This window comes from Mixophyes fleayi, chromosome 8 (assembly GCF_038048845.1).
Source record: "Mixophyes fleayi isolate aMixFle1 chromosome 8, aMixFle1.hap1, whole genome shotgun sequence".
NCBI lineage: Eukaryota > Metazoa > Chordata > Amphibia > Anura > Limnodynastidae > Mixophyes > Mixophyes fleayi.
In genome coordinates this window covers 138,515,333-138,540,433 of record NC_134409.1, presented here as the reverse complement: position 1 = coordinate 138,540,433, position 25,101 = coordinate 138,515,333, and the positions used below count along the sequence as shown (strand labels likewise).

The 25,101-nt window shown below is 41.0% G+C and overlaps 1 protein-coding gene across 1 annotated transcript in view; it reads right to left on the bottom strand.

Moving 5' to 3' along the window:
• Positions 1-25,101, bottom strand: part of LOC142099858 (inter-alpha-trypsin inhibitor heavy chain H3-like) — a 33,269-nt gene that overhangs the window by 5,050 nt on the left and 3,118 nt on the right. Inside the window, exons 3-20 of the mRNA XM_075183772.1 lie at positions 24,597-24,701; positions 22,728-22,890; positions 21,852-21,962; positions 21,638-21,766; positions 19,212-19,328; positions 18,710-18,878; positions 18,071-18,196; positions 16,773-16,954; positions 14,704-14,889; positions 13,992-14,131; positions 13,145-13,293; positions 8,844-8,876; positions 8,398-8,436; positions 6,600-6,614; positions 3,408-3,449; positions 2,871-2,927; positions 1,865-1,978; positions 286-454 (exon numbers count right to left, since the gene is read on the bottom strand). Coding sequence (XP_075039873.1) covers positions 286-454; positions 1,865-1,978; positions 2,871-2,927; positions 3,408-3,449; positions 6,600-6,614; positions 8,398-8,436; positions 8,844-8,876; positions 13,145-13,293; positions 13,992-14,131; positions 14,704-14,889; positions 16,773-16,954; positions 18,071-18,196; positions 18,710-18,878; positions 19,212-19,328; positions 21,638-21,766; positions 21,852-21,962; positions 22,728-22,890; positions 24,597-24,701 — 2,046 coding nt within the window. The remainder of the gene's footprint in view (positions 1-285; positions 455-1,864; positions 1,979-2,870; positions 2,928-3,407; positions 3,450-6,599; positions 6,615-8,397; positions 8,437-8,843; positions 8,877-13,144; positions 13,294-13,991; positions 14,132-14,703; positions 14,890-16,772; positions 16,955-18,070; positions 18,197-18,709; positions 18,879-19,211; positions 19,329-21,637; positions 21,767-21,851; positions 21,963-22,727; positions 22,891-24,596; positions 24,702-25,101) is intronic.

The following is a 25,101-nucleotide window of genomic DNA, read 5'->3' as shown; positions in this document are numbered from 1 at the left end:
AATATGTTGTATCTTCTGATAGGAACAGCTGGGTAGATTGAGGTTATTCCTTTCAAGTGACGGGTCAGTGGGTTAGTGCGTCTACTTGCGCAGGCACACACAAAAAACAAGATGTCATTTTGTAGGATAAGATCATTTAAATTTGGTGTATTTTATTGTTCATTAATTCGTGATTAGTGATTTCCTGTATTTTACACTTGTATGGAGCAACAGACGTCGTACTCTGGCAATGAGGCAGAATTCTGCCCTTTCTAGAGCGTTGCTTAAATCGCAAGCGGCACTTACCGTATTCCTTGCCACGCTGATGCCCATGTATAGGTTTCTGTGTTCTGCCCGGTGGTCACTGTAATGTTATTCGCTGTTATTTCTATCGTTATCGTCTTTTTCTTCAGCACAAGTCCAAATTTATCGAAACTGTTATTATCCGCAGCAAGTCTACCATTAAGTGTTATATCTGTAGCGGGGAACAAGGACGGTATTAATTCAGTGTCAGCAACCACGAGAATTTCAAGAACAGTATTTTAGGTGGTACCCAGTGCCCGGGTATTGAATAAGCTAGTGTTTCCCAAACTCAGTCCTCAGGGACCCCTAACAGTACATGTTTTCCATATCTCCTTGCTGGAGCACAGGTGTAATGATTACTGACTATGGATATATGGAAAACATGCTCTGTTAGGGGTCCCTGAGGACTGAGTTTGGGAAACACTGAAATAAGCGATACCCTAAATTTTGGCCAACCTGCACAGGTCCGGAGACAGAGGTGAGATTATAATGGCGGAGAACAGGCGTCTGCTCACAGAAATCGGATGTTTATACTGTATTTTATGTGTTACACATATTGTATACACTACACACACAATAAATGTTTCAATAAAGATCTGAGTAGAGTTTATTCATCTATCATAAAGTCAAAACTGATTTTTTTCCCTAATAAAACATAGAAAACATATGTTTGATTTTATGCAACATGTACAAAAATATTTATCTTTATTTCAGATGTTTGGAAAAGACGGTAAAATAACAAAATAGTGTTCAGTTCAATGGTTTGGTCTTACGGGCTAATTTCATATTTATAATACATACTTTGAAATTGTACCCACCATATCCTAACCTGGATGATGGGGGTCCCTCATCCACGCCACCCCTTCTGCAATATTGAGATCCATGAGTCTATTGGGTGCCCACAACAGAGTGCCCAATGTCCGAATAGGCAGCAACCCAAACTCTGTGATGGCTCCGCCCTCTGATGCTGCCATTGGCTGTTTCAGGCCATTGATGTTTGAGGTCTCAGAGCAATCGTGTTGGCACTGGGACTGCAAATACCATCAGCCTGTACTGGTGAGAGGCAATGCCAACACAAGGGTCGGCTTGAGGTCTACTGGTCCTTCGGCCTCTATTGGTGGGATCCAACAACAGAATCATGGACCGCAAGGGTGCGGAGGAGAGGATCTTGGGTGAGGAGCACCCGTGGTTCTGGTAAGGGGGCGAGCAAGGAGGTGGGAGGTAACATTTTGGAATTTACAGTATAAAAAGAGAATTACTAGAGCTGAGCAAAATTGGCAAAACTGTTCTGTGAAATGTTCGCCAGATGCCACATTTGCTTATTAAGTCATACACCGTTTGCTAGCAGAATTTGTCCGTTAGTGTCACAGCTCTCTAGACATTAAAACTTAAACTTAAGGGAGTGAAGAACGATGTGACGGGGGTATGGCGAAACAAAAGCGTAACTGAAAGATTGTATCGCAAGGAACTGTGCAAAACGTCCTGTCACATAACTGAGTTTGCATGAAGTTTTTCCCGCAGTTTCACTCATCTCCAGGAATTTAATTCTCTGGAGTGTAATCACACAGATATATCTTCCTACCTCTGTCTGATTTGTGCAACAGATGAATAATTGTATCTGGCTTCTCATTGATTCCAAGGCAGATTTTTTCAGTAACAGATGGTAAACTGAGCAGAGTTGGGCCGTGTTTACAATCTGCAAAAATACAAGTAAAATATTGAGAATAAAATACAATTCAAATTCATTTCTATAGCAAAATTCCCAACAACCCTAATATTGTACCCAAACTTCCCATCTTTGGGATCTGATTTATAGATCTATAGAAACTCTTCCTCTGACCCCCAATAGTGTCTGCGGGAATTCAACCAGGGGTGTGCAGAGACATTACCATTCTGGGAATGTAGCAAGACGTTGACGATCCAAGTTAAACCCTCATAATTAAAGATGCACTGCCCAAACCCCCCGCCCCATCCCAAATTTCATCCAAACAGAATTGATGTTAAATCAGTCAGGTGTTAGATATTTTCTTCCCAGTTTTGAACCATTGACTTAATCTACAAAATGTCAGTTGCACATTTGTTTTAGATATGTCCAGCGTCCATTCAAATATCAATCATTGGACGTCATATAAAATATTAATTGCTTTAAAACCAGTGTTAAAAGGGACATATACTTGAAAATATATTAGTAATTTCATTTGAAAGAGATGTCTCTCCCTGTATTGTTTTAACCTATTACTGAGGGTAACGTGCGGCCGTGTTAAGGTTAGAGGTTCGGCCCTGCGTCCCCTGACGTGTATCAGGTTGCCCAATGCTGGATGAGACGTTATGTTGGGGATGTCAGCATCTTTGACGTTCCACATAACGCTGTTATAAGGTAACACAGAAAAACGCTTTCTCTTTCTTCAATAAGTTATTACCTCTTCTTCACCCACTTTACAAAAAGAACTTTTCTTAAAAAAAATTCTAAACCTTTATTTGTTGGACAATAAACATTTGTACTATACATTATATTTTAGCATAGTTTTCCATAACAATGTATTATGGAGAGACCAACACATATATTAAAGAGATGTGTAATACATTACCTATTTTCTTGACAGTTTGTGATGGGACATCAATGGTGGAAATATGTGAATGTAAAACTACAGGAAAAATAGATGTGTGAGTGGCATTATTATATGTCATTTTGATTATCATCATCATCATTTATTTATATAGTGCTACTAATTCCGCAGCGCTGTACAGAGAACTCACTCCCATCAGTGAATCACTAGACTATGATTATAGTGACTAAGAGTTTACCATAGTACCATAAAGAGCAGTTTAAAAGCAGAAATAGTCGTATACCACATTTACATATAAATTAACACCTATTAGATGGGACCTATACATAATTGTGCACTTGTAGCGTTGAGAAACCGTCCGGTTGATCAGTTTTTCTCATTTCAAACAAAATAGCCAAAAATTTGCTGAACTGAAATAAATAAATGTGAAAAGCTGCCCTTATTCCCTCATTCTTTTATTGTATTACTGGGAACCAATCCTATAACTATCAGTTACAACCACGAGGGGTTAAGCTCAGTTCTGTTAAAAATAATAGTGAGGACATTAACAAATATTACCTGGTTTCCTTCTGCTAGATGTTCGCCAATATGTTTTCACTGCTGTGAAAGACAAATAATTAAAATTGAGCTTTTAAAACATACTATTATTCTCTGTTAAATTCTAACTGGATAAATTCGAATGTTCTCCCATTCAGAATGTTTCAGATTACAACAAAATACAGATTTCTTCATGTTGGACAGACTTCCTAATGATGGACAGGCTTCCTAATGATGGACAGACTTCCTGATGATGGACAGACTTCCTGATGATGGACAGACTTCCTGATGATGGACAGACTTCCTAATGATGGACAGATTTCTTCATGTTGGACAGGCTTCCTAATGATGGACAGACTTCCTGATGATGGACAGACTTCCTAATGATGGACAGATTTCTTCATGTTGGACAGGCTTCCTAATGATGGACAGACTTCCTAATGATGGACAGACTTCCTGATGATGGACAGGCTTCCTGATGATGGACAGGCTTCCTGATGATGGACAGGCTACCTGATGATGGACAGGCTTCCTAATGATGGACAGGCTTCCTAATGATGGACAGGCTTCCTGATGATGGACAGACTTCCTGATGATGGACAGACTTCCTGATGATGGACAGGCTTCCTGATGATAGACAGACTTCCTGATGATGGACAGGCTTCCTAATGATGGACAGACTTCCTGATGATGGACAGACTTCCTCACGACGGACAGACTTCCTCACGACGAACAGAGATATAGACTTTGCTGGCTGAGACTAACAAATCCAAACCACCCGTCTGTCCCCTCTTCTTAGTCCAACTCCCTCATTCTCTCCTGTCTACCACATAGTCCTTCCTTATGGACTAATTCATAGATCTGCATGGATAAAATGAACTCCTTCGGATCAAAAAAGTCTTCTAGGTTTTTAATAGCATTGAGCTTATATATGGTTAAAATAGAAGACCAAAATTGTTTGTAATTCATAGCTTTTTAGTCATTCAAAATTGGCTGTAACTGGTATTAAGCATAGAAGGCATTTTAGCAATGACCGTTTCTGCTAGACCCTCAGATAGTAGCCGCCACCCTCCACCCGTCCCTGTTTGAGGCTCGTTTAGTGTTGGAAGCCAATGCAGCTGTATGGTATATGCTCCAATGTAAGGGGTGCAAATGCATTTTATCTTCATAATACGGCACTCTCCTCTCTAAATCTGTCTGCATGTTGTAAATTTGAGCCTAGTCTCTCATGTCCAATGTTGGGATACGAGGCGGTCACGCAGGTCAGGCACCTGTTTTTTGTTTTCCTATAGGGCTTTCTCGTCTTTAACGGACCACTAATAGGGAAACTGTCCTTTTTCAGATGTGAACAGTGAAGATAAAATACACTTTTCAAAAGCTGAGACTGCAGTCATCTGAGCCGCTGTGACATCACTGGCCCCGTCCCCTGTGTATGAATCGATCAATCCCAGCAATGCATTTCTGCAAAGGGTTCCACCTAGCTCCTTGATGGCTAACCTATGACACGCGTGTCACTCGTGACACGTCGAGGCAGTTTGACTGACACGCCAGGCGAGTCAGTCAAACTGCATGTTTTAAACATACCAAATATTTTTTCTGTACAGCACCGCCGCGGACGCTTCTTTGACAGCGCCGCAGCTGCTGTACGACTCCCCATCGGCAAAATGGAGCTGCTGCTCCTCCCTTTTATATCTCCCAGCATCCCTGGCTGGCTTCCCTGGGGCACGGTAGGGCTTGCACTTAATATATCAAATATTAAATTGTAAAATAGCTTCAGATCCTGAAACAATCAATCCTCTACTTTTTTAATCCTATAATACAATATTTATATATAATCACACAGCTCTGCATACCCTGCAGGCTCACCAGAAATGGAGTCTTTTGTCTATTAATAAAAACACTACATGTGTTTTATATTTAAATTATATATATATATATATATATATATATATATATATATATATATATATATATACACACACTTTTTTTTTTTAAATGACACGCGACCTGAGGAAGACTACACTTGTTTCCGATTTTTGACACACCAAGCTGTCAGTCACTGTCTGCCTGTTTTTTTAGAAAACATGAAAACCGACTGCAGGAGAGGGACAGGAAGCATAGTGGGTATATATACTGTGAGAGAAGCACCGGGGAATTTATTAATGGGAGGTACATATGTCCATGGTTTATGTCTTTTGTGTTTTAAAACCCCACGGAGCTGATTGTGTTTTGGGAAAGTGCTTCCCAAATACCATTTTAGCTGCAGGAAGAGGTGGTGTAGGGTCCCTGGGGTTATGAATGGAGAGAGAAGGACTGGCTTCATTCATAAGGTCCATTTCAGGGCTTCCAACTTGCCAGACACTTGATGGCTAATTAGGAGTTGAACCTGCGAGATGCAGTTAAAAGGCTGTGCGGCTGTTCCCTCCCTCTCTCACTGCCTGGGGAACAGGTCAGAGGACTTCTGAAAGACACCTGTCACTTCTGTGCTTTGTGTGAGTGGAACATTTGGACCTTCCACCTCACAGAGGGCGTTTTCTGATTATATTATGTTTGCTAGGAATTGTGTTTATGTTTTGTTTATTTTATTCAGCTAAATAAAAACCAGCTGCTGCTACTTGCACTGGACTGTTGTGCTATTAATTGGCTGCTGCATGAGAAGTGTCACCCCAGTAGACGGCACCTCTAACCTGATCTTGCAACAATAGCCAAGAATAAATCCTTCTGTTACTCCATGTATATTATTATGCTCACTAATATACAATATTTAATGTATATTAATGTAAAATGCTGGTTTGACTTGCTCTTTAATTTATCAGGGGTTTTTAGCACCCTCCAGCAAACGTTCACTAATTACATTGCCTTATCTTTTGGATACCTCTCTGTACTGTCTAAAGCCCTTCTCTACTTTGTGCAAGGCATCCAGAAGTTTTGTGTCATATCCCATGGAAACAAAAATAAATTACTCTCCCCGATGACGTAAGGTCATGGCTGAGAAACACAAAAGGAATCTGGGAGTAAAAGCAGAAGAAGGCCATGTGAAAACCAATACATCAAAGTAACCTGAGGGTGGAGAAACTCTTTAGACTTCCCTTTAGTCCGAGTGTGTCCTCTTACAGGAGATTACACTGCGCTAACAATTTCTGAATCAAAGGTGCTTGAAAACCTGATAGTGCCATTATAAATCTTCGCCATGTCATTAGAGATAGAACTTACGGAGAGGATCTGATACTGAAAAAAAAAAAGACAAGGAATAATAGTTACATTACTTGCTACATAAAAGTATAGAGTACAACAAACTTATAACTTTAATGATTACAGTGAGATCCTGAAGCAAAAATTATATATTCCTAGTTACCCATGAAAAGATGAACTAGGAGGTAACTGCAGCTAACAATCTGTAATAAACAAGAAAAGGTTCAGGATGCGGGTCATGTGCGGGCCAGGATATGACCAGTGAGCCCCCAACAGACATCACTGGACCCTCCCCCAAATTATACTATTGGCCCCGGCGATGTTGTGTTGGCGGATCTGATGAAATTTGGTGGCATGGAAGGATATCATTAAACTTTGTCTAATATGTACTGTACTATGTCCTGTACTATGTACAATAAGGTTAGGGGTGGGACAGTGCATTGCTGGGCCCCATAGCCGTTCCCACTTCTGGGTCACCAGCTATGCTCTCTATACAGCAGCACTGGGGGCCTGTTCTGTGTTGTGATGACCACAGGGGGAAACAGGAGCCTCAGAGGAGTTCTCTGCCCAACATTGCTAGGTCCCTCACACATCTGGGACCCATAGTTCCGCCCCTGAATAAGGCAAAGAAAATATATCAGGGAAGGGTTAGATCCTTCACCTGTAGGGGGGGGCAAGTGAGATAAATATCTCAGGACAGAAGGAAGGCTCATTCCAACATGTTTGGTGGTCCTGTCCGAGACTTGTGGAATTCTGGCGGAAAATTCACAATTTAATTAATAGAGTCACCGCAGTAAAACTCCCCCCCTGCCCCTCATATTCACTATTACATAGGCCTATACCGGATGCTAACAAATATACAATGGCGCTCATAGGCCATATACTTAATGCAGCTAAATGCGCAATAGCAGCAAATTGGAAACATCCAGAATCCCCATCGCTGCCTGAAATCATCAATAGAATATGGCAGACATATAGCTGTGAACACATTACAAGCATTCTCAATGATCGCCCCAATAAATTTTGTGCGATTTGGGATCCTTGGCTCGTCTCCTGTGGTTCAGAACAACCAAGGCCTGATCAGAATGGAAACTAATGAATATAGCGTTAGAAGACGTTCAATATATAGTATATACATGTAATACTTCTAGACGCCAGGTGAGATGCCCCTTTTCCTTCCCCCTCTTACCACACTAACATTTCTTCCTTTCCTCCCCCTTCCCCCCCCCGTCCCCTGCTTTCTCTCTTCTCTTTCCCTTTCTATGTTTTTACTTTGATTGACAAAGTTTACATTGTTCTTCTCATTTGCAAGGTACTTGTTGTTTGATCAATGTAACTTAACCTTTACACTGTTTTGAAAACTGAAAAATCTCCTTAATAAAATATGTTTAAAAAAAAATAAAAAAAATATTTCAGGACAGAGTAAAAAATATAAAAACTAATTTGTTAGTAATATGGAGTCCCCTTCATGTCGTCCTGTGTTGGGGCTCACGGAATCGGACTTGTGCCACCCTGTTGTCCTTCTCTTTCAGTTTCTCGTTTATTTCTGTTCTTTCCAGAGAATTTGTGCCCCCTTCCCCCATCTCCCTGGTGAAACCTTTCATCCCAGAGCCAACCCTTCTCGCCTGACAGTCATTTGTGTCGTCACCTGGTGTCAGTTTTTTCATTTGCCTCCGTTCCCTCTCTCTAATAATATAAATCTGCACCTTCCTGCAACATAGTTTTCCCATGTAGTATTTTCCTTATGGGTAATATTGGGTTTATTGTTATTGGAAAATCCAGAGGAACTAGTGCTGAGATCATATTTAAAGGCACTTACGTGTGATCCATGACGTCCTTAATATTGGAGAATGAGAACCTGTACACATTAAAATGGAAAATTATCCACTGAAGAAAATTAGGGAATGAGTGATTATAACAGTACACTGAAAATTTCTGAATGTGAGAGATATAGCATCCTACCCCCCAAAAAAACAAAGCTGGGCGCCCACCCTCCTACCAACCATCATTCACCGACCACTGTCCAGTCAAAGAGCACAAACTGAACAAAAAAATGAAGGGCATGAAACAGGGAAAAGTTAATATGGACCTACTTCAATGACACCCCTCCCCTACACCTTATGTAACGGGGGATTGGAGGATGGCACTGGTAGAAAGGGAGCAGTAGAAGGTACAGAGGCAAGTTGGGCACGGGTAAGGAGTGCTATTGGCCAGAAAATGTCACCATAAGTTTAGAAATGGGTTACAATAATAAAATAAACCTACGTCTCATGGTATATCCTGTGTCTTCACCCACATCTGAATAATGAAAAAAATATATGAAGAAAAATAAGAACGTTAAAATGTCATTAAGAATTCATGAAACACCTTAAAACGGCAACAGATGTACAAGCTGTAATAATGTACATTCAGCTCCTTAACCCTCCACCTCCAGCCCATGGTAATTATAGACAGAGTTGGATTAAGGCTCTGGGGGGCCTGGGGCACTTTAGCAGGGGGCCCCTATGATGTAAGATGGTTGTCATTTTAGACAAACACACAGGCAATGCTGTGTGCACTGCTGTTAGGTGCACGCAGCTCTGCCTTCACGAGCAGTACAAGGTGAAGAAGGACATACCTCCCAACTGTCCTTGTAGTCGCACCCAATCCTGACTATGCTGAGACAGTCACCCAAATTCAGGACTGCCCGACCAGATTCAGAACAGTTGTCAGTCTGTCCTGCTCTCTCCTACCTGTTCTTGTCACTTTCTCCACCGGTGTCTTTAGCTCAGTTGCTGCTTGTCTGGATACTGGAATGTTGGGGGCCCTATTTGGAAAAAAAAAGTGGTACATGAAAATTCCAACCAACCCCAGCATTAAATCAATAGTATTCCTATTTAATATATAAACATATTTCCCTCCCTCGAAACAGCCCTATCAATAAATTAAATGGCATTTATGTTTAAGAAATATAACCATTTTGCACAATCATCCACGGCATTAAATAATTCATATTCACATTTAATAAACAGACCTAATTTTCCCCAAACAGCCCCACATTCATTTATGAGCTTCCAAACCACCCCAGCATCAAATTTAAAGGTCCAATCACCCCATCTTAAATTGATAGCCCACACTATTAAATTAAATTGCCCCACCATCACTCCACGAATAAAATAGCACCCATTGAATAATTAGCATCCACCTGCAATCCAAGATTAAATTAAGAACCCCCCTTCCCTCCCATATTATATTAAGAACCGCCCTTCTCTCCCACATTATATTAAGAACCGCCCTTCCCTCACACATTATATTAACATACTACCCTCCTCACACACACATTATATTTACATACAACCACCCTCACACACACATTATATTAACATACAACCCCCCTCACACACACATTATATTAATGTACTACCCCCACTAACTTTGTTTTATCTGCACGCTGTATGGCCTTGTTTCTCTTCACAAATGGGACGGCACCTGTCACGTGGTGCACATCCCATGTGACAACAATAGCAGCCACACCTGCGGGAAGGGGAGGACGGATCGTAAAGATCCGCAGCCAATGATAGAAGGTGGCTGGTCTCGGAGGAGGGGACAGCCACCAAGTAATAGAGACTTGGGCCAGTGCAGGGACCGGCCCAAAATAGTATTTTTTTCTGCCCGGCCCAACGGACATATGCCCCCCAGCTCCCCGTCCCAGCCCGCCTCAGAAAATAGTATTGATACTGCACATTAAAAAAAAAAAGAAACACTGATAAAATTACATCAGTTTTAACATATATATATATATATATATATATATATATATATATATATGATAGGTGCAACAGACGGATGGTGCACTGGTGATGTTAGCAGGTTATGCTAAACAAAGTGGGAACAGATGAATAGGCATGAGGATAGAGTGCAAGTCTCTGGGTTGGTATTCAACAGTGTATGCAATAAATCCAGTTCTTAAATTCAAATGCTAGACACAGAATGAACAACCGTATCAGACTCTGGTGTACAGAGAATTAACTCCAATGTCACAGTAGGAATATGCATATGCCGCTCAAACGTAGCTGGCTGGACCAGTGTCCCAGCCCACAAGTTCTCCAATAAAATACCAACAAAGGGACAGGGATATATAGAGGGTGTGTGATGAAGTACAGTTGACCAGGTAACAATGTAATAGATGGAAGCGTACCGAAAGATAATATAAAAACAGCTTATCTGTATCAGAGTCTCCGAGAGGGAATCACAGCTCCGTCTAGTGTGTCAGGAACCGGTAAACCAGCAGGTGCAGTATGCCGTAGTTCTTGGTCTCGGGCAGCCGTCCCCACGCACACACCGCTATCAAACTCCAATCAAACGAAATAGTGAAGATAGAAGAGCCATATAGTGTAGTAATTTATGTACAGAGAATTTATTCAGCAATAGTATAAAATGCAAACTCACATTGTACAAAATAATAATAAGCTTATCTGTATTAAGCAGTAGGTCAGCTTATACCAGTATGGATCCCTGGAAGATTCTGCAGGTGTTACCAGTGATCTCCGCACAGGAGTATCAGGGTGTACCCATTAAGTGTCCAGGATGTTAGAGTGGCCTAAGGCAGTGTATACAGACAGTAGAGGGGCCTCAACGCGTTTCGTCGTAAATAGACTTCTTCAGGAGGAAATATAAGATGCCCATGTTCAGGGCTTGTTTATATACTGTTTACGGTGGCCATTTTGTAAAAAGAAAGAAACATTTATAACATGTCAATAATTTTGCTATCTATATCTATATATATTATATATATATATTCACACACATATACACATACATACACACATACATACTCCAAGTGACAGTGGGACTTACCTAGGAGCCCACGTTCAGCACAGCATCCCAGTATAGTATGGGAGGAGCGGCTACTGCTGCTGCACATGCGCAGCAGCTCCATTTCGGGCATCTTAGAATAGCCTGATGTACAGCAGCACCGCGGCTGCTGTACATCAGGACAGCTGTCAAAGCTGCGCCTGTATCAGGGGGGCAGCAGAATCGGATCACCAACTGACAGGTGATCCGATCAGCCGGCGGCGGGGGGGCCCTCAGAGAGAGGGGGGCCCCGGGGCACGTGCCCCGTGTGCCCCCCCCTTTACCCGGCCACGTATGTTGATCAGAGGAAGCAGAACGGTGGCACTGCAGGACTTGTAGGTAGCTGTAACTGTTTCAACGTTCTGACCAATTTATCCCGCTCCTTATAGGAAACTTTCACTTCCTGTACAGGGGCAAATGCAGGATTTGTAGAGGGGGGTTTCCACACCACCAGTGGGCGTGACCAGCATGCATGGCGGCGTTGCTATAATATTAGACAGTGCTTGGCTGCTCTCCAACTCTTCCTATCCCTATAATATACATGGGCAATGCTGCGTGCACTACTGTTAGGTGCACACAGCTCTCCCTTTTCAAGCAGAGCCGTGTGAAGCGGAGGCAGGGTCCAGCCACCTCAATTATACAGTGCCCCAGACTTGGAGGGGGGCTTTCAGGGCACTAGAAAACCCCCCTCGATTTGCCTATGCTGTATACAGATATGGCGGAGTCAACATTTAAAAGGCAAAGAAACCAAAACATTTTTTAGTTGAGAAGTATTAGAGCAAAAAACACGCTGTCAATTTAGCCTGATTTTACATTGCTCATACCAAGTCCCTTAGACAATGACTGGAAATTCTCCTTTATGTATATGCTGACACAGTGATTTTTATGCATTGTTTGTTTCTGAGCGCCGGACAACATTTTTCTTTTATTTGCACATTGGTCTTATTTGTCCTTGGCTGCCGTGTCAAATGATTTTATTCACTTGTAAACATTTCATTAATTTAAAGTAGCGCCTTTTTCTCTTTCACTATTCTCTAGATTTTCTTTTTGGGAGTTGACCGCTCCCTCTAGGTGCTGCAGGCTTTATAAGATTAAGGTTCAGGGGGAAGGTTTTAAATGGAACACCCTGAATATAAATTTGTATCACTAGCTTAGGGACTCACCTACAGGAGATGCCTTGACGTCCGGCAGGTGAGCTTAACCCCCTATATAGCTATATTGTGCACGAAATTCTCCTTTATGTATATGCTGACACAGTGATTTTTATATATTGTTTGTTTCTGAGCGCCGGACAACATTTTTTCTTTTAAATGACTGAAAGGCCAGCATTGGAAAAAAAGCTAAAATATCAAGCATAGCATGTCAGTCATTTCACGGTTGCTGTGATATAAACTAGCCACGCCCTGAGTGTGAAGACTGTCACTCAGATACAGTGAAAGTCAAATCCAAGCTCTTAAAAGCGGCTGGACCCTTACCAAATATAGATAGATAGATAGATATGAGATAGATAGATATTAGATAGATAGATATGAGATAGATAGATAGATAGATAGATAGATAGATAGATAGATATAACTTCATTCATTCTTAACAATAGCCCTGCCGTTTAAGCCATTGGTGGCACAGAAACTAAATCTGACTTCAGACATGATATCCTGTATAAAGGGCTCTACGCTACTCTACACTTCTCTCTAAGTCAGCGCCTTTATGGATTTGTAACGCATAAAACTCGCCGTCTTCCTTTGGCTTGTTCGCTACTATGTTCTTCTCCTTGGATGTGGTAATAACCATTGAGGTGAGTGGAGTCACAAAGTTGTACTTCAAGCACAAGGAAAGGGCTTCCTCTGTGATATTCTGTTTTACATCACCCGCAACCGAAATTCTGGAAGCAGATGGTAAAGAGAAAAATTATTCATTAAAATTAAGTTATTAAAACTCATTTCAATAAGACTAAAATTATTAAGTCGTTCTCGTCCTGTGAAGTAAGTCTTATTTTTGGCTGAATTTGCACACTTACACACATATACAAATATATCATATTAATGTCTTTATAATAATGTCCATAGAATGCTAAAATAGGAGAGCAATACTCTTTGAAGATTGGCACATCTGATGCCAAAGGCAGAATTACAGGGAATTGTGGTGCCAGATTGCCTCACTCCCTCCAGGGTGCTATTAATTATTTATGATTCTGGACTACCATGGCGACCACAGTCACATGGCACATGATGTAGTGAGCAGATAACCTTTGGATTGCCTCTCTGAACTCTGTCTGCACTGTGACATCCTCCTCCTCCCCCCCCTCCTCTGCCATCACATGACACGATGAGAGCTGTGAGCCTGTGTCTGTGTAGCAGACTAACTGCATCTACCAAATAGAGAGCTTTTGAAAAGGAGATAATGATTTGTAGGAGGATAGTTAAGAGATGTATGCTTAAAAGGTACTTAACTTGCTATTTAAAGAAAAAAATGTTTGTGTGGAATTAAACTATAATTAGGGTCTCTATTACAGACACAATCCAGAGGGCAATATTTGGGGGCCCTATGTAAGGTTTGTAGTCAGTCCAAGCTTGATCTTACTGTTTCGACAGTAGCTGCTCTATGGTCAGGTAAGCCCACAGTCTCTCCGTAAAGTCTCCAAAAATGTAACGTTGTTCTCTGACCGCTTCGTCCTCTTCCTGTATATTAGTTTCCACGTTCATTGAGAACTGCTCAGACACCTGTCCGGGGAAACCAAATAATGATTGCCATACCTGAGGAGGGTTATCACCGAAATATGTTTCTTAAAATACATTGGGTTGGATGAAATATGTTTATACTTTCCAATTTATTTTGTTACATTAGAGACTGATTATATTTATTACTTTTGTTGCCAGATTTTGTTTTCATACTGCAGTAGCTACTTTTAACCTCCAGGTGTCACTGTTACAAGCACTGTTTATGGATCTCTCGCTATGTATATTGTGCTTAAGAGATCAGTGGAATTTTCAAAACTCTTCTACAAAATATTCAACTCATTCACCATTTGGACGAAATTTTGCACGTTTCGCAGGTGAAATTTGTCCAGGAGTAACAAGTACAATAATAGAAAACATTAATTTTTTAGGTCCCTGTTCTGAAGAGCTAACAATCTAAATGAGTTATTTAAAACACAGCAACAAACGGCAAGGTGACAAGTCCTAAAGTTCAGGTTACACGTTCACGCATAACTTTCATACGTCAAACGGCTGGAAAAAACGACAACTGAGCTCAACAAATGGCTCAAATGATTCCGCTAACCCCCGGTACTCACGCCTTGTGCGGTGACTTGCGCTGTTAAAATGTCCACGTTGCTGTTCTCAACATGACCGGCAACGACTATTTCGGAACCCTGGTAATAATGTCTGAAGTTGTTCTGGGTTAAATCACTGACGAGTATATTGGGATATTGCAGTTTGACGTCCAGAAGGACAGGAAAGGCGACTTCTTTGTAGAAATTCTGCAGAATGAAGAACATAGTTTTACAAATCAATTCACAATGAATATTTTATGGCGTCTCAGCAGGGTCCGTCTGGCTTGTTTCACACTGATAGATGATACGTGATATAGTTATTCTGAGAGCTTTGCTTCGGAAGCAGAGGGTACCTTGATCTCTTCTCCAGTTTCTCATTCCTTAGCCTAATGTTATTATGCTACAATATACAGATAACGACAACGGTATCCAGAAGGGATCTAGAGTCATCTTACTATAATTCTGCCGAGGAATACAGCCTAACTAATGGTTTTCAGCAAGAAATAGGCACAGTGGGCTTTTGCCTAAAGGCAACAGGGCTGTAGGAGTGGTCCGCTGTATACTCAATCTCCCACTTCCCAAAGCCCCAATCCCCTATAACACCTAACTGGTACTCTTCTGCACCTTTGAGAAGTGATGAACACATACCTCCCAACCATCCAGATTTCGGTTGGGGTCTCACGCCTGTCAAACTCTTATAATTGGATGAAAGAAAGTATATTGATTAATATTGTTTTAACTTCGATTGCATTCAGTACACCACGTGTCCTGACGCAGTCGCAGTGTGGACGGGGCAGTGATCGCATTTAGCGATCACAAGATACCAGCAATATGAGATTATTACTCTAAAGTACTTTTGTGTGGGTCAGTTTGGACTGGTCATTCAGAGTCAAATCATGTGAACAATGGGGTGGAGGAAGTTTCCCTCACCCTTTGTAAGGATCAAATGAATTGACCTATAACTTGCAAGGAACTGGAAAATCATTAACCCTGGACCAATGAAGACCTCACTAAGTGTTATCTGTACAGTATATACAAGCATGCTGGTCTTTGTTCTACCTCTCTTTGATCCTGGCAACGTGAGAGCATGGCTGTATTCACTGAACCTGGGTGAACCCTATAAGGAAGATGTAATGTATTTGGTGCTTTTATACTTTCCTGCTTTATTGTATCATCTTTAATGTGTAATAATGGGTTGCTGTAAATCCTGCTATATTTTGCAGAATCGCATTGAACAATGTTTTATTTGTAAGCGATAAAAATGACTTTAATACGCCATTCCACGGTTGGCACATTTGTCCTGACTTGCAGATAGTTGGGAGGTAAGTCCCCACTAACCATGGTGAATGGATGTCACACGCACCAGAGGCAAGCGTCTTCAAAGATCTCTTTGGTGGAGAGAGGCTGGTGTGGACTAGAGCTTCAGAAGGGCTAAGTGCACCTTTAATGTCATGTGTATGGCCTCACCTCCTTAGGAGTTTTAAAATTTTGGGATGTATGTGAACAGCAGGTCATGGGCAGGTGATTGGCATCTGACTTTGGAGCCAGACAGTGGCAGAACCCGACCTACCATTCACCTTGTCTTCATTGGATCCTGTTTCTTCATGTGGCTCCCTTGTACCCTGTATCCCTTTCCGCTAAACACCTCTGACTTGAGCGTAAGTCCTGGGGGCTACTGAGTATGAGTAAGCGTAACTCCCTAAATCCCTCCTGAAGTACCATGCTTATAAAAAAAAATTGAGGATGTTAGAAGATGACATTTAATAGGCCATTAAGTCCATCCATTTTGTTCCTCTTATAATAGCCCTACTGACTGGGAAGCCATTAGATTCTATTTTTCTATGTTGGGTGAAATGCGTTGGGTTTGACATTATTTGCACATGCACAGACGACTAAGAATCAAAACAAGGAGTAGATCGGCAAGCGTACGTTCCCTGGTGTTGGGCCAGTGTCAATCCCAACAACGTACCAGCAATTAAGTTTAATTATTCCATATTTTTCTGGACATTTATCATTTAAACTATTATTTATAATAACATTTCTTACACTGTCTATCTCTACTTCATAGAATTGTTTGTTACCAGCCTTACCTGCAACTGTAAAGCAGAGTCGGAATCCTCATAGATACGTCTGGCCAGACCTCCATTCTCCAACGACATTTTCTCCAAGAAACTGTAATCTAAATCTGAGCCAAATCCCAAACTATATAACGTGACCAAACTGTCAATGGTTTCTTTCACGTTTCTCATTATTGTGTTTGTGTTAGTGACCCCTGTGAAATAATACAGAACATAGAGAGTTGTAAAGGACAGCAATGAGGCACACGCTAGAGAGACTAGCGGAACACAGAACATGTCAGAAACATGTAACACAAGGAGGTCTGGGTATTAAGGCAAGTACGGAGTAAAGAGAGGCGCAATTCCTCTCGTTCCTACGTATTTTCTTCTTCTTTGCGTGGCTGTCCACTAGGGGGCATCACAGAGGTGGGGTTGGAGTGGAGTGAGGGCATGCACACAGGGCAATGAGATTAATCATTACTATGTGGCGTGTTGTACCACTCACGCCCCTTCTCTGTGCCCCAAAATCCCATAGGCAAACCTAGGTGTGGGGGGGTTCCTAGTGCCTGGAAACCCCCCTTTAAGCCTGGGCACTGTATAATTGAGGTGGATGGACCCTGCTCCCGCTTCACACAGCTCTGCCTGAAAAGGGAGAGCTGCGTGCACCTAACAGTAGTCCACGCAGCATTGCCCATGTATATTATGGGGATAGGAAGAGTTGGAGAGCAGCCAAGCACTGCCTAAAATTATAGCTACGCCCCCATGCATACTGGTCACTCCCACTGGTGGCGTGGTGTGGAAACCCCCCTCTACAAATCCTGCGTTTGCCCCTGAATCCCCCATCACCCCTAAAACGGAATCCATTTTTGAGTAATAACAAAATATTACATATGGCGTCACTCCAAAAACGGGGCACTCTTTTATTGTCAACAACATTGTCTGAGACCCACTCAGCACTATGGTAAAATATTATGACATCAATCAGCACTGCTGTGTTCTGGGTGGGAGTGGGTGGAGCCTGTAGTCACCATAAGCTCCACCCTTTAAATTAGCCACACCTCTTTTACCTACAAAATTTTGTCTGTTTTCAAGGGGATTCTGGGACAAAACACTGATCTAAGGTATAATACAAACACGTATGTAAGGAATATACACAGGCATGTAAATATGTATCATGACTCAAATAAGGGGGTGGAGATTTTATAATTAAACAATGAACGGTTGGACATGTTGTTTTATAACCTGATTGTTTAATTATTGGCCATTTCATAGCTGTAGAATAGATTACACATATTACAGTAATAATACTGCAACATTGTATCACTGCCTACCTTCAGTGGGGTCTCCGTCAGAAAGGAATATTATGATTGAAGCACTTATTTCAGGTAAAATCTTCTTATCTCTTCCATGTTTCAGCATCTCAACAGCAGCTAATAATGCTGAATTTATATTAGTGGCTAGAATGAAAAAATATTGACATAAGAAGAAATAAGTAAATTAAATACAGTAAGAAAAAGTTTAAATATATATATATATATATATATATATATATATATATATATATATATATATATATGTTTGTGTGTGTGGTGGGAAATTTAGACTGCACAGGGCAGGAACTGGTGTGAACAATGGACGATTCTCACTAAAACATTGGGTAATATATTGCAACTATGTACATAAAGGTTCATAATTATAATTTCAGCAATGCAGTTCAAAATCGCAGACCTGGAAGGGGGCGGAGCTCGCATGGAAATGGGCGGATTTTAGCAAGGCCGCTTTTGTATATATAAATTATAACTGACCTTATTATTTTATTCAATTATAATTATATTACTTACAACTAGCTCACATAGTACAAATGTCTGCATTATTTTCCATAACAACAGAACATATACTTGGGCAACTCATACTCATCATAACAGACATAACACTATATAATATGATACATTACTATATTAGATGCTCACTTCCACTTGCAACGATATTTGCTACAAACTCTTTTGCACTTTTGATATTTTCTGGAATGGCTTTAACAAGATTTTTCTGCCATTCAGCAGCTTCTGAATTGAATTTTAAAATCCCAACGTGATCTTCTTCTGGTAAATCTTCCAGGATTTTGGTAAAGGCTTGAAACATCTATGTACAAAACCAAAACCAAGTGTCAATAACCTCTATGTAGTATGAATTATACACATAGCATAGGACATTGTTACTTGTCATCTTTTGCAGGTACCAATGTTCTGAATATTATGCTTTTGACCCCTCAGTGTTACCCTTGACGCAATTATTCCAAATTAAAAACATTGGGGGTTTAATTATGTGCAAATTTGTCACCTTCGACGATGCACAGGAATCTGAGGACCCCACCGAGAGCCATCGGTATCAGATGTAGATGTTTAGCAGCCTGTACCGTACAAAAACTTCAATATGTAACATGTAGTAATAAATCCCATCCATTTGCCACGCTACCTGCTGAAGTTTTCTCCCTCTCATAGACCCGCTGCAATCGATAACAAACACCACGTTCTTAGGAACTCTTCTTAGGCTGGTTGGGGCAAAGTAATGCACGAAATATCCATTGACAATCTGTGGATGAGAAACATTATTATCATGCAGAAAACAGCGACATTGGAGAAAGGAATTAAAGTTAAAAGAGTTGTTGTTACATCAGAGATAGATCATCAGGAATCTACAAGGAAACACAAACAAAATTATAATGTATCATTCGATGATCCAGGTAATGTTTATAACGAAATCTCCATCTATAACAATGGACATTTGATAAATGGACGTCTATTCTTTGGACATGTTACATGTTATACAATGTATGAGAGATATTACTTTATAGAGGTTTTTTAGTTATTTTATCTTTTGACTTCAGTGAACCTGTATAATTGTTTACAAGAAGCCTGGATTCGGTTGCTACAATGTATCAGAGACTCGGATCACTTATGGCAGTGGTCAGGGAACAGGGGTAAATTACCCCAAATGGGGTAAAAATGAAATTCCTGGGGGTAATGCTGCCAATTCACATGCTGTCAGTTGGATTGTAGACCCCTTTAAATGTGAAATTGCTGTTGTACCAGAAGAGCCTCAAGGGTTGGCAGAGGCACTTCTTGAGCTTTGAGCCAATAATGAAGCACGTATTGCTTTTGAAAACAAAGCAGATCTGTCATATTTTTGGATGTCAACAGCTACAAAGGCATCAAAATTGCACATGAGGAGTCAGTCAAAAAGTTGCTGCCTTTTGCAACAACCTACCTTTGCAAGGATTTTATACTCTAACGAACATAAAAACAATGCAAAGAAATCGATTGGATGGTGAAGACTGTACCCAAATTGCTCTGACTTCAAAATGCCCCAATATTGATGCTCTGGTATCAAAAATGAAGCAACATCATTTCTCCAAAACCTGGAGTTTTGAAGTTGAAGCTTTCAAAGAACTTTTGAATAGATTCAATAAAATTTTGAATTCCAATAATTAATAATATATGATTTCCTTCCTTTCAAATCAAGGGGTAACGTCGGCGTATCTAAATATTTTGGGGGTAAAAGGTGAAAAAGTTCCCTGACCCCTGACTTATGGTGATTGGACATGAACCTTTATACAATCAACCCTCGCTTATGTTTCTTATAAGGCTGACGTGGAAGAATTTATTTCAAGCAACAAACAATTTAATTGCCCTTTTGTAAGACTTATGTGTAGATGATTACGGGAAATGGACCATATTTGTTTTCTTATTCACATTTGGATGGAACATGGGACTTCATTGAAACGATTTCTGGGAATTTAGACCTTTTTGTTTGTAAGTCAGAGCTGCTTGTTGTTCATTTGAGGACATACAACACAGATAATCCATCCGCCAGATCCCCTGTGGAGACCATGGGCTGCGGCCGGTTACAACACTGAAATAGTTGATGTAAAAATGTTTTCACAAAAACATTTTGGACGAGCTGCTGATTGTACAGCAAATAACAAGGAGCAGAGTCCACGAAAACGCTTGTGTAAAGCAGACGGTGAATTCAACGATGGAGATAAGGACTTTGTAACATGTTGGTGCTACACAAATAACTATTAATAAATACTAAACAGCAGTGCAGCAGAAATTCAACAAGACGACAGAGCATTGGTTGAGGGCGAAGGAATAGGAGGCACCGCTGAAAGAACGATCTTCGGAGCGCAGAGGGACAAGAACGAGGCACTGGCCTGGACATTATCACTACTGAAAATTCTCAAGCTTAATCTTTAGGTTTATCAGCTAACGAAAAAGCTCATGAAAAAGCAAAACTGCGCTCTGTGACATGTTACAGTATATCGATGGACATCCACGTACAGGATTCACAAACGTGCTTTCATGACAATGCCACGTCCTTACTTCCTCACTTCTAGGTTTTTCTCATCAGGACAGTCTGTGCAGGGGTGTGGTCACGCTATGCATGGGTGTGGTCACGCTATGCATGGGTGTGGTCACATCTTCTGGGGGTTTGTCCGGAGACTCCAGTGTGCCAGGCTGCCTAGCAAAAATCCCTTCCCCTAAAAACACCCCCTTTGATTCTGTGCACACCTGCCAGTGGCCCACGCTACATATAAGGGGCCCAACTGTCCTGGAATCAAACAAAAAGTCCTGATCGGGGGGGATGGAGGGACAGGCCTCCTAAATCGGCACAGTTGGGAGGTATGACTACTTGCGTCGTGCCTCTGGTTTGTAAATGACCTATGGTTTGTATCACTCATTTACATTTTCACAAACAGACTCCTATGATAATGTAAATAAATTGCATTTTGTGTTCCCCTTTATATATTACACCAGTGAAGGTCTCCAATACTGATTATTTTGATACATTTTACAACACGGGTTAATCAAGACAATTCCGCCATCTTCATAGTAAATCACCTGAATGTTTCCAGCCGAAGTCTCTCTCTTTACATCGTATTTTACGATGAAGTCTCCGTCCAGCACAGTATCTGCGCAGTCGGGACATTTGCGCTGCTGATCCACTGTTGGTTTAAATACAATATGCGCCTGCAAGAGAAATATTATTTTCCATTAAAATCTCTGGAACGTCATCGTTCCCGTTGTAAAGAGAACGGATATTACAAAACTTTGCCTTGTTCTTCTCGTGATTGATTTCAATCGTGTCGGTCAGTTCATTAGTGATGAAGGTTCCAACAGCATTTACGAAGGTGATTTCTTGGGGCTCGATGACGTCCACCTTTATCTGTGAAAGTAATGAAAATAAATATATCTACCATCTAAATAACGGCTCGTTAAGGCTGAGTCTAACGTGCGTCCCTTATACCCAGCTCGTCTATCACCTTTATAATATCATCTGTCTCTCATGTTTCCCCGATTCAAACTGGATTAAACATGGACAGGTAGGTCCATCTTAAATAATCTGTGCTGCTGTATCATTGTAATGCTCTGCTTGGCTACAAGTTGTCCTTCCACCCACTTCACGTTTTGCGCGTCTGTATACAATGGATGGATGCAGTATGCGCCAAGGGCTGGCTGGCAAATTTTAGCCGGGGGGGGGGGCAACCTTTTAGGAACATTTTAGAAGAAAAGAAAATACAGGTATTCCAGTGACCCAGCCCAAATTGGCCCCACTATGAGACCGGCCCGGGCCCCTGGGAGGCGGTCTGACGATAGAACCTAGAACCGCCCCGTTCCAAGAGAAGCCATGACGGAATACAGTGGCAAACGCAGGATTTGTAGAGAGGGGTTTCCACACCACGCCGCCAGTGGGCGTGACCAGCATGCATGGGGACGTGACTATAATTTTAGACAGTGATTGGCTGCTCTCCAACTCTTCCTATTCACATCATATACACGGGCAATTCCTACCCCAATCATATACACGGGGCAAGCCACCTCAAGCATACAGTGCCCCATGTTGGGAGGGGTTTCCCAGACACTAGGAAACCCCCCCCCCCTCGGTTTACCTATGGAATATGGGACTAGATAAACGGAATTACCCACTTACCTGGAAGTGTTCCACCAACTGTTGAGGTCTGACTTTCACATGTAATTCATAAATTCCGTGGTGACGTTTCAGTAATTCTTCATAGGTCAGTTTAAATGTGGCCGTGGCCAGAGCCCCCACATTCACAGAGACCTTAAAGTGCTCCATTTTCCTTCCAGTAGATCTATATGTATATTCCAAATATCACATTATTACGCTACTTACATTTACTATATATATATATTTATCTTACAGTGGAACTAAACTCAATAAAATAAAGTACTTCTCTTAAACTTCTGTATCAGAGACATCTACACATTGTATTATACCAGTTGTACATTCCCAGCTTATGCGTACTGGGAGAAGCCATAATGGATTTTCTTTAAGTGGGCGGGGCTATATATGCTTGGACAAATATTGTATTATAATAAAAATGTGTTTTCTTTGTTACAGCACGATAGCAAAACAGGTCAAAACCAAAGACAAGAATGATAACATTGTTTTAGTATTTATTACTCTTTATTTATTGATCAGTGACTGGGGATGTGGTAATGACCTTTATGGAAATATGGCAGCGTGTAATGAGCAAATCTGGATGATTTTCTGGATGTGGTATGAATAGAAAGACAAGATAATGTAGCTCACTGTCCTCTACAGCACATGGGAAATATTTTCAACTCCACATTGAAATAGTATCTGATATATTCAGGACACATTGTTACAGGTTTTACTGAAAGCAGGGTTTGCATTATTCATCATTCTGGTATTTTGCAAAACTAATAAACTAATCATTACAGAAGGGATATCTCCCCTAAAACTCCCACCATTAGAGACCCGCCGACACCCACCACAAGTCTGTGGCCATCGTTCCTGATCTGCGCAGAATGGACGGCAGCCGCTAATTGTTAAAACAAATATGATAATGTCCCTTTAAACCCACAGAAATACCCATAGGTCAATTAAAGTGGAAATATGACTTCAATTAATTAGAATATAAGCTGCAGTTCCCTCTGTTTTGTCACATATACTACAAGGTGCTGTATATATTTAAAATAATAATAACAATGGGCACTAAGTAACCTTAAAAAAATATGATATATTAAAGTAATCAATTAAAACCGTTAATTTAGTTGCAGCTCTCAGAACAGGCTCCGGAACCTGTACGGCAATAAATGGAAAACAATGGGAAAGAGAGCGCTAAACCAAACAACAACAGTGAAAACTGATAACATATTTAATATAATATCCAAATAAAAACAAACAATAAAATACAAGCAACAAGAATTAATAAAATAAACCTGGTTGGTAGAAATGGCAAATCAAATATAACATATATAACACAATATTGTGTTAACTTATATGGTTGTCTTTGGATATTATATTAAATATTTTATCAGTTTTTACTGTTGTTTTTTGGTTTAGCGTTGTATATATTTGTTGTGTCATTTAATATAGTGCATAGAGAGGAGCGGCGCGGATTGCGCGCCATGAATAGCGCGCCATCCCGCCTCGGGGTGCAGTACCAAAACGACGCAATATGCCACAAATTGCTTTATGGAGTGTGATAGTGATACAATGTAGCAGTAGGAGAAGTGACTGGAATGTGATAGTGATACAATGTAGCAGTAGGAGAAGTGGCGGTATGACATACCCCGTATACCCCCCACTTCTACCATTGTATAAATTAAGATAATAATGATAAGTCTCTAATATAATACAATATGCATAGCCTCATTAATACCACTTAGACAAGATATTGGTTTGGGTCCTGCTCACCCCTCCATTTGTCACAAAAAAAACAACACATAAAAATCTGTTCCTTTAGTGCCCACTGTGCCCCAGGCAGGTGCCCACGCTGCCTCACACATATACAAGAGAAGTGACACTTACTGAATGAGCCCGGCGCTCTCACCCCTGGACACCGCTCCTCTGTACTCTTCATCCGCCTGCGCTTTCTTCTTCACTACGCCAACATTGGTTACACCATCGATAGTCCTTAAATATAATGAACACCTGAGTTTTGAATTGGTCTTAGACAGAATCTCAGCCCTGCGCTTCGTATAACATTCTGTTTAGGTGAATCGTCCTCAGATTATAAGCGTAGTTTTCTCACTAGATATCTGCAAAATGTTCTTCGCCTTCTCCAACTACCGTTTAACAGATAGACATTGATTGGTCGGGTCTCTAAATTAAATGTTATCTCCCCATATTTAGTCGGTAACTTGCGTGGCCCCATTGGTTCAATCCGGCTATGTGCCACTCTGGTCCGAGCAATGGTTCACGCTGAGGCCCATTAGTGTGGCAGACATCTGCCAACTGGATCTCTGGGCATGACTGGTAATAGCCAGATGCATTAATGAATCAAAGGAGAAAACATTTTGGAAGGGGAGGTATG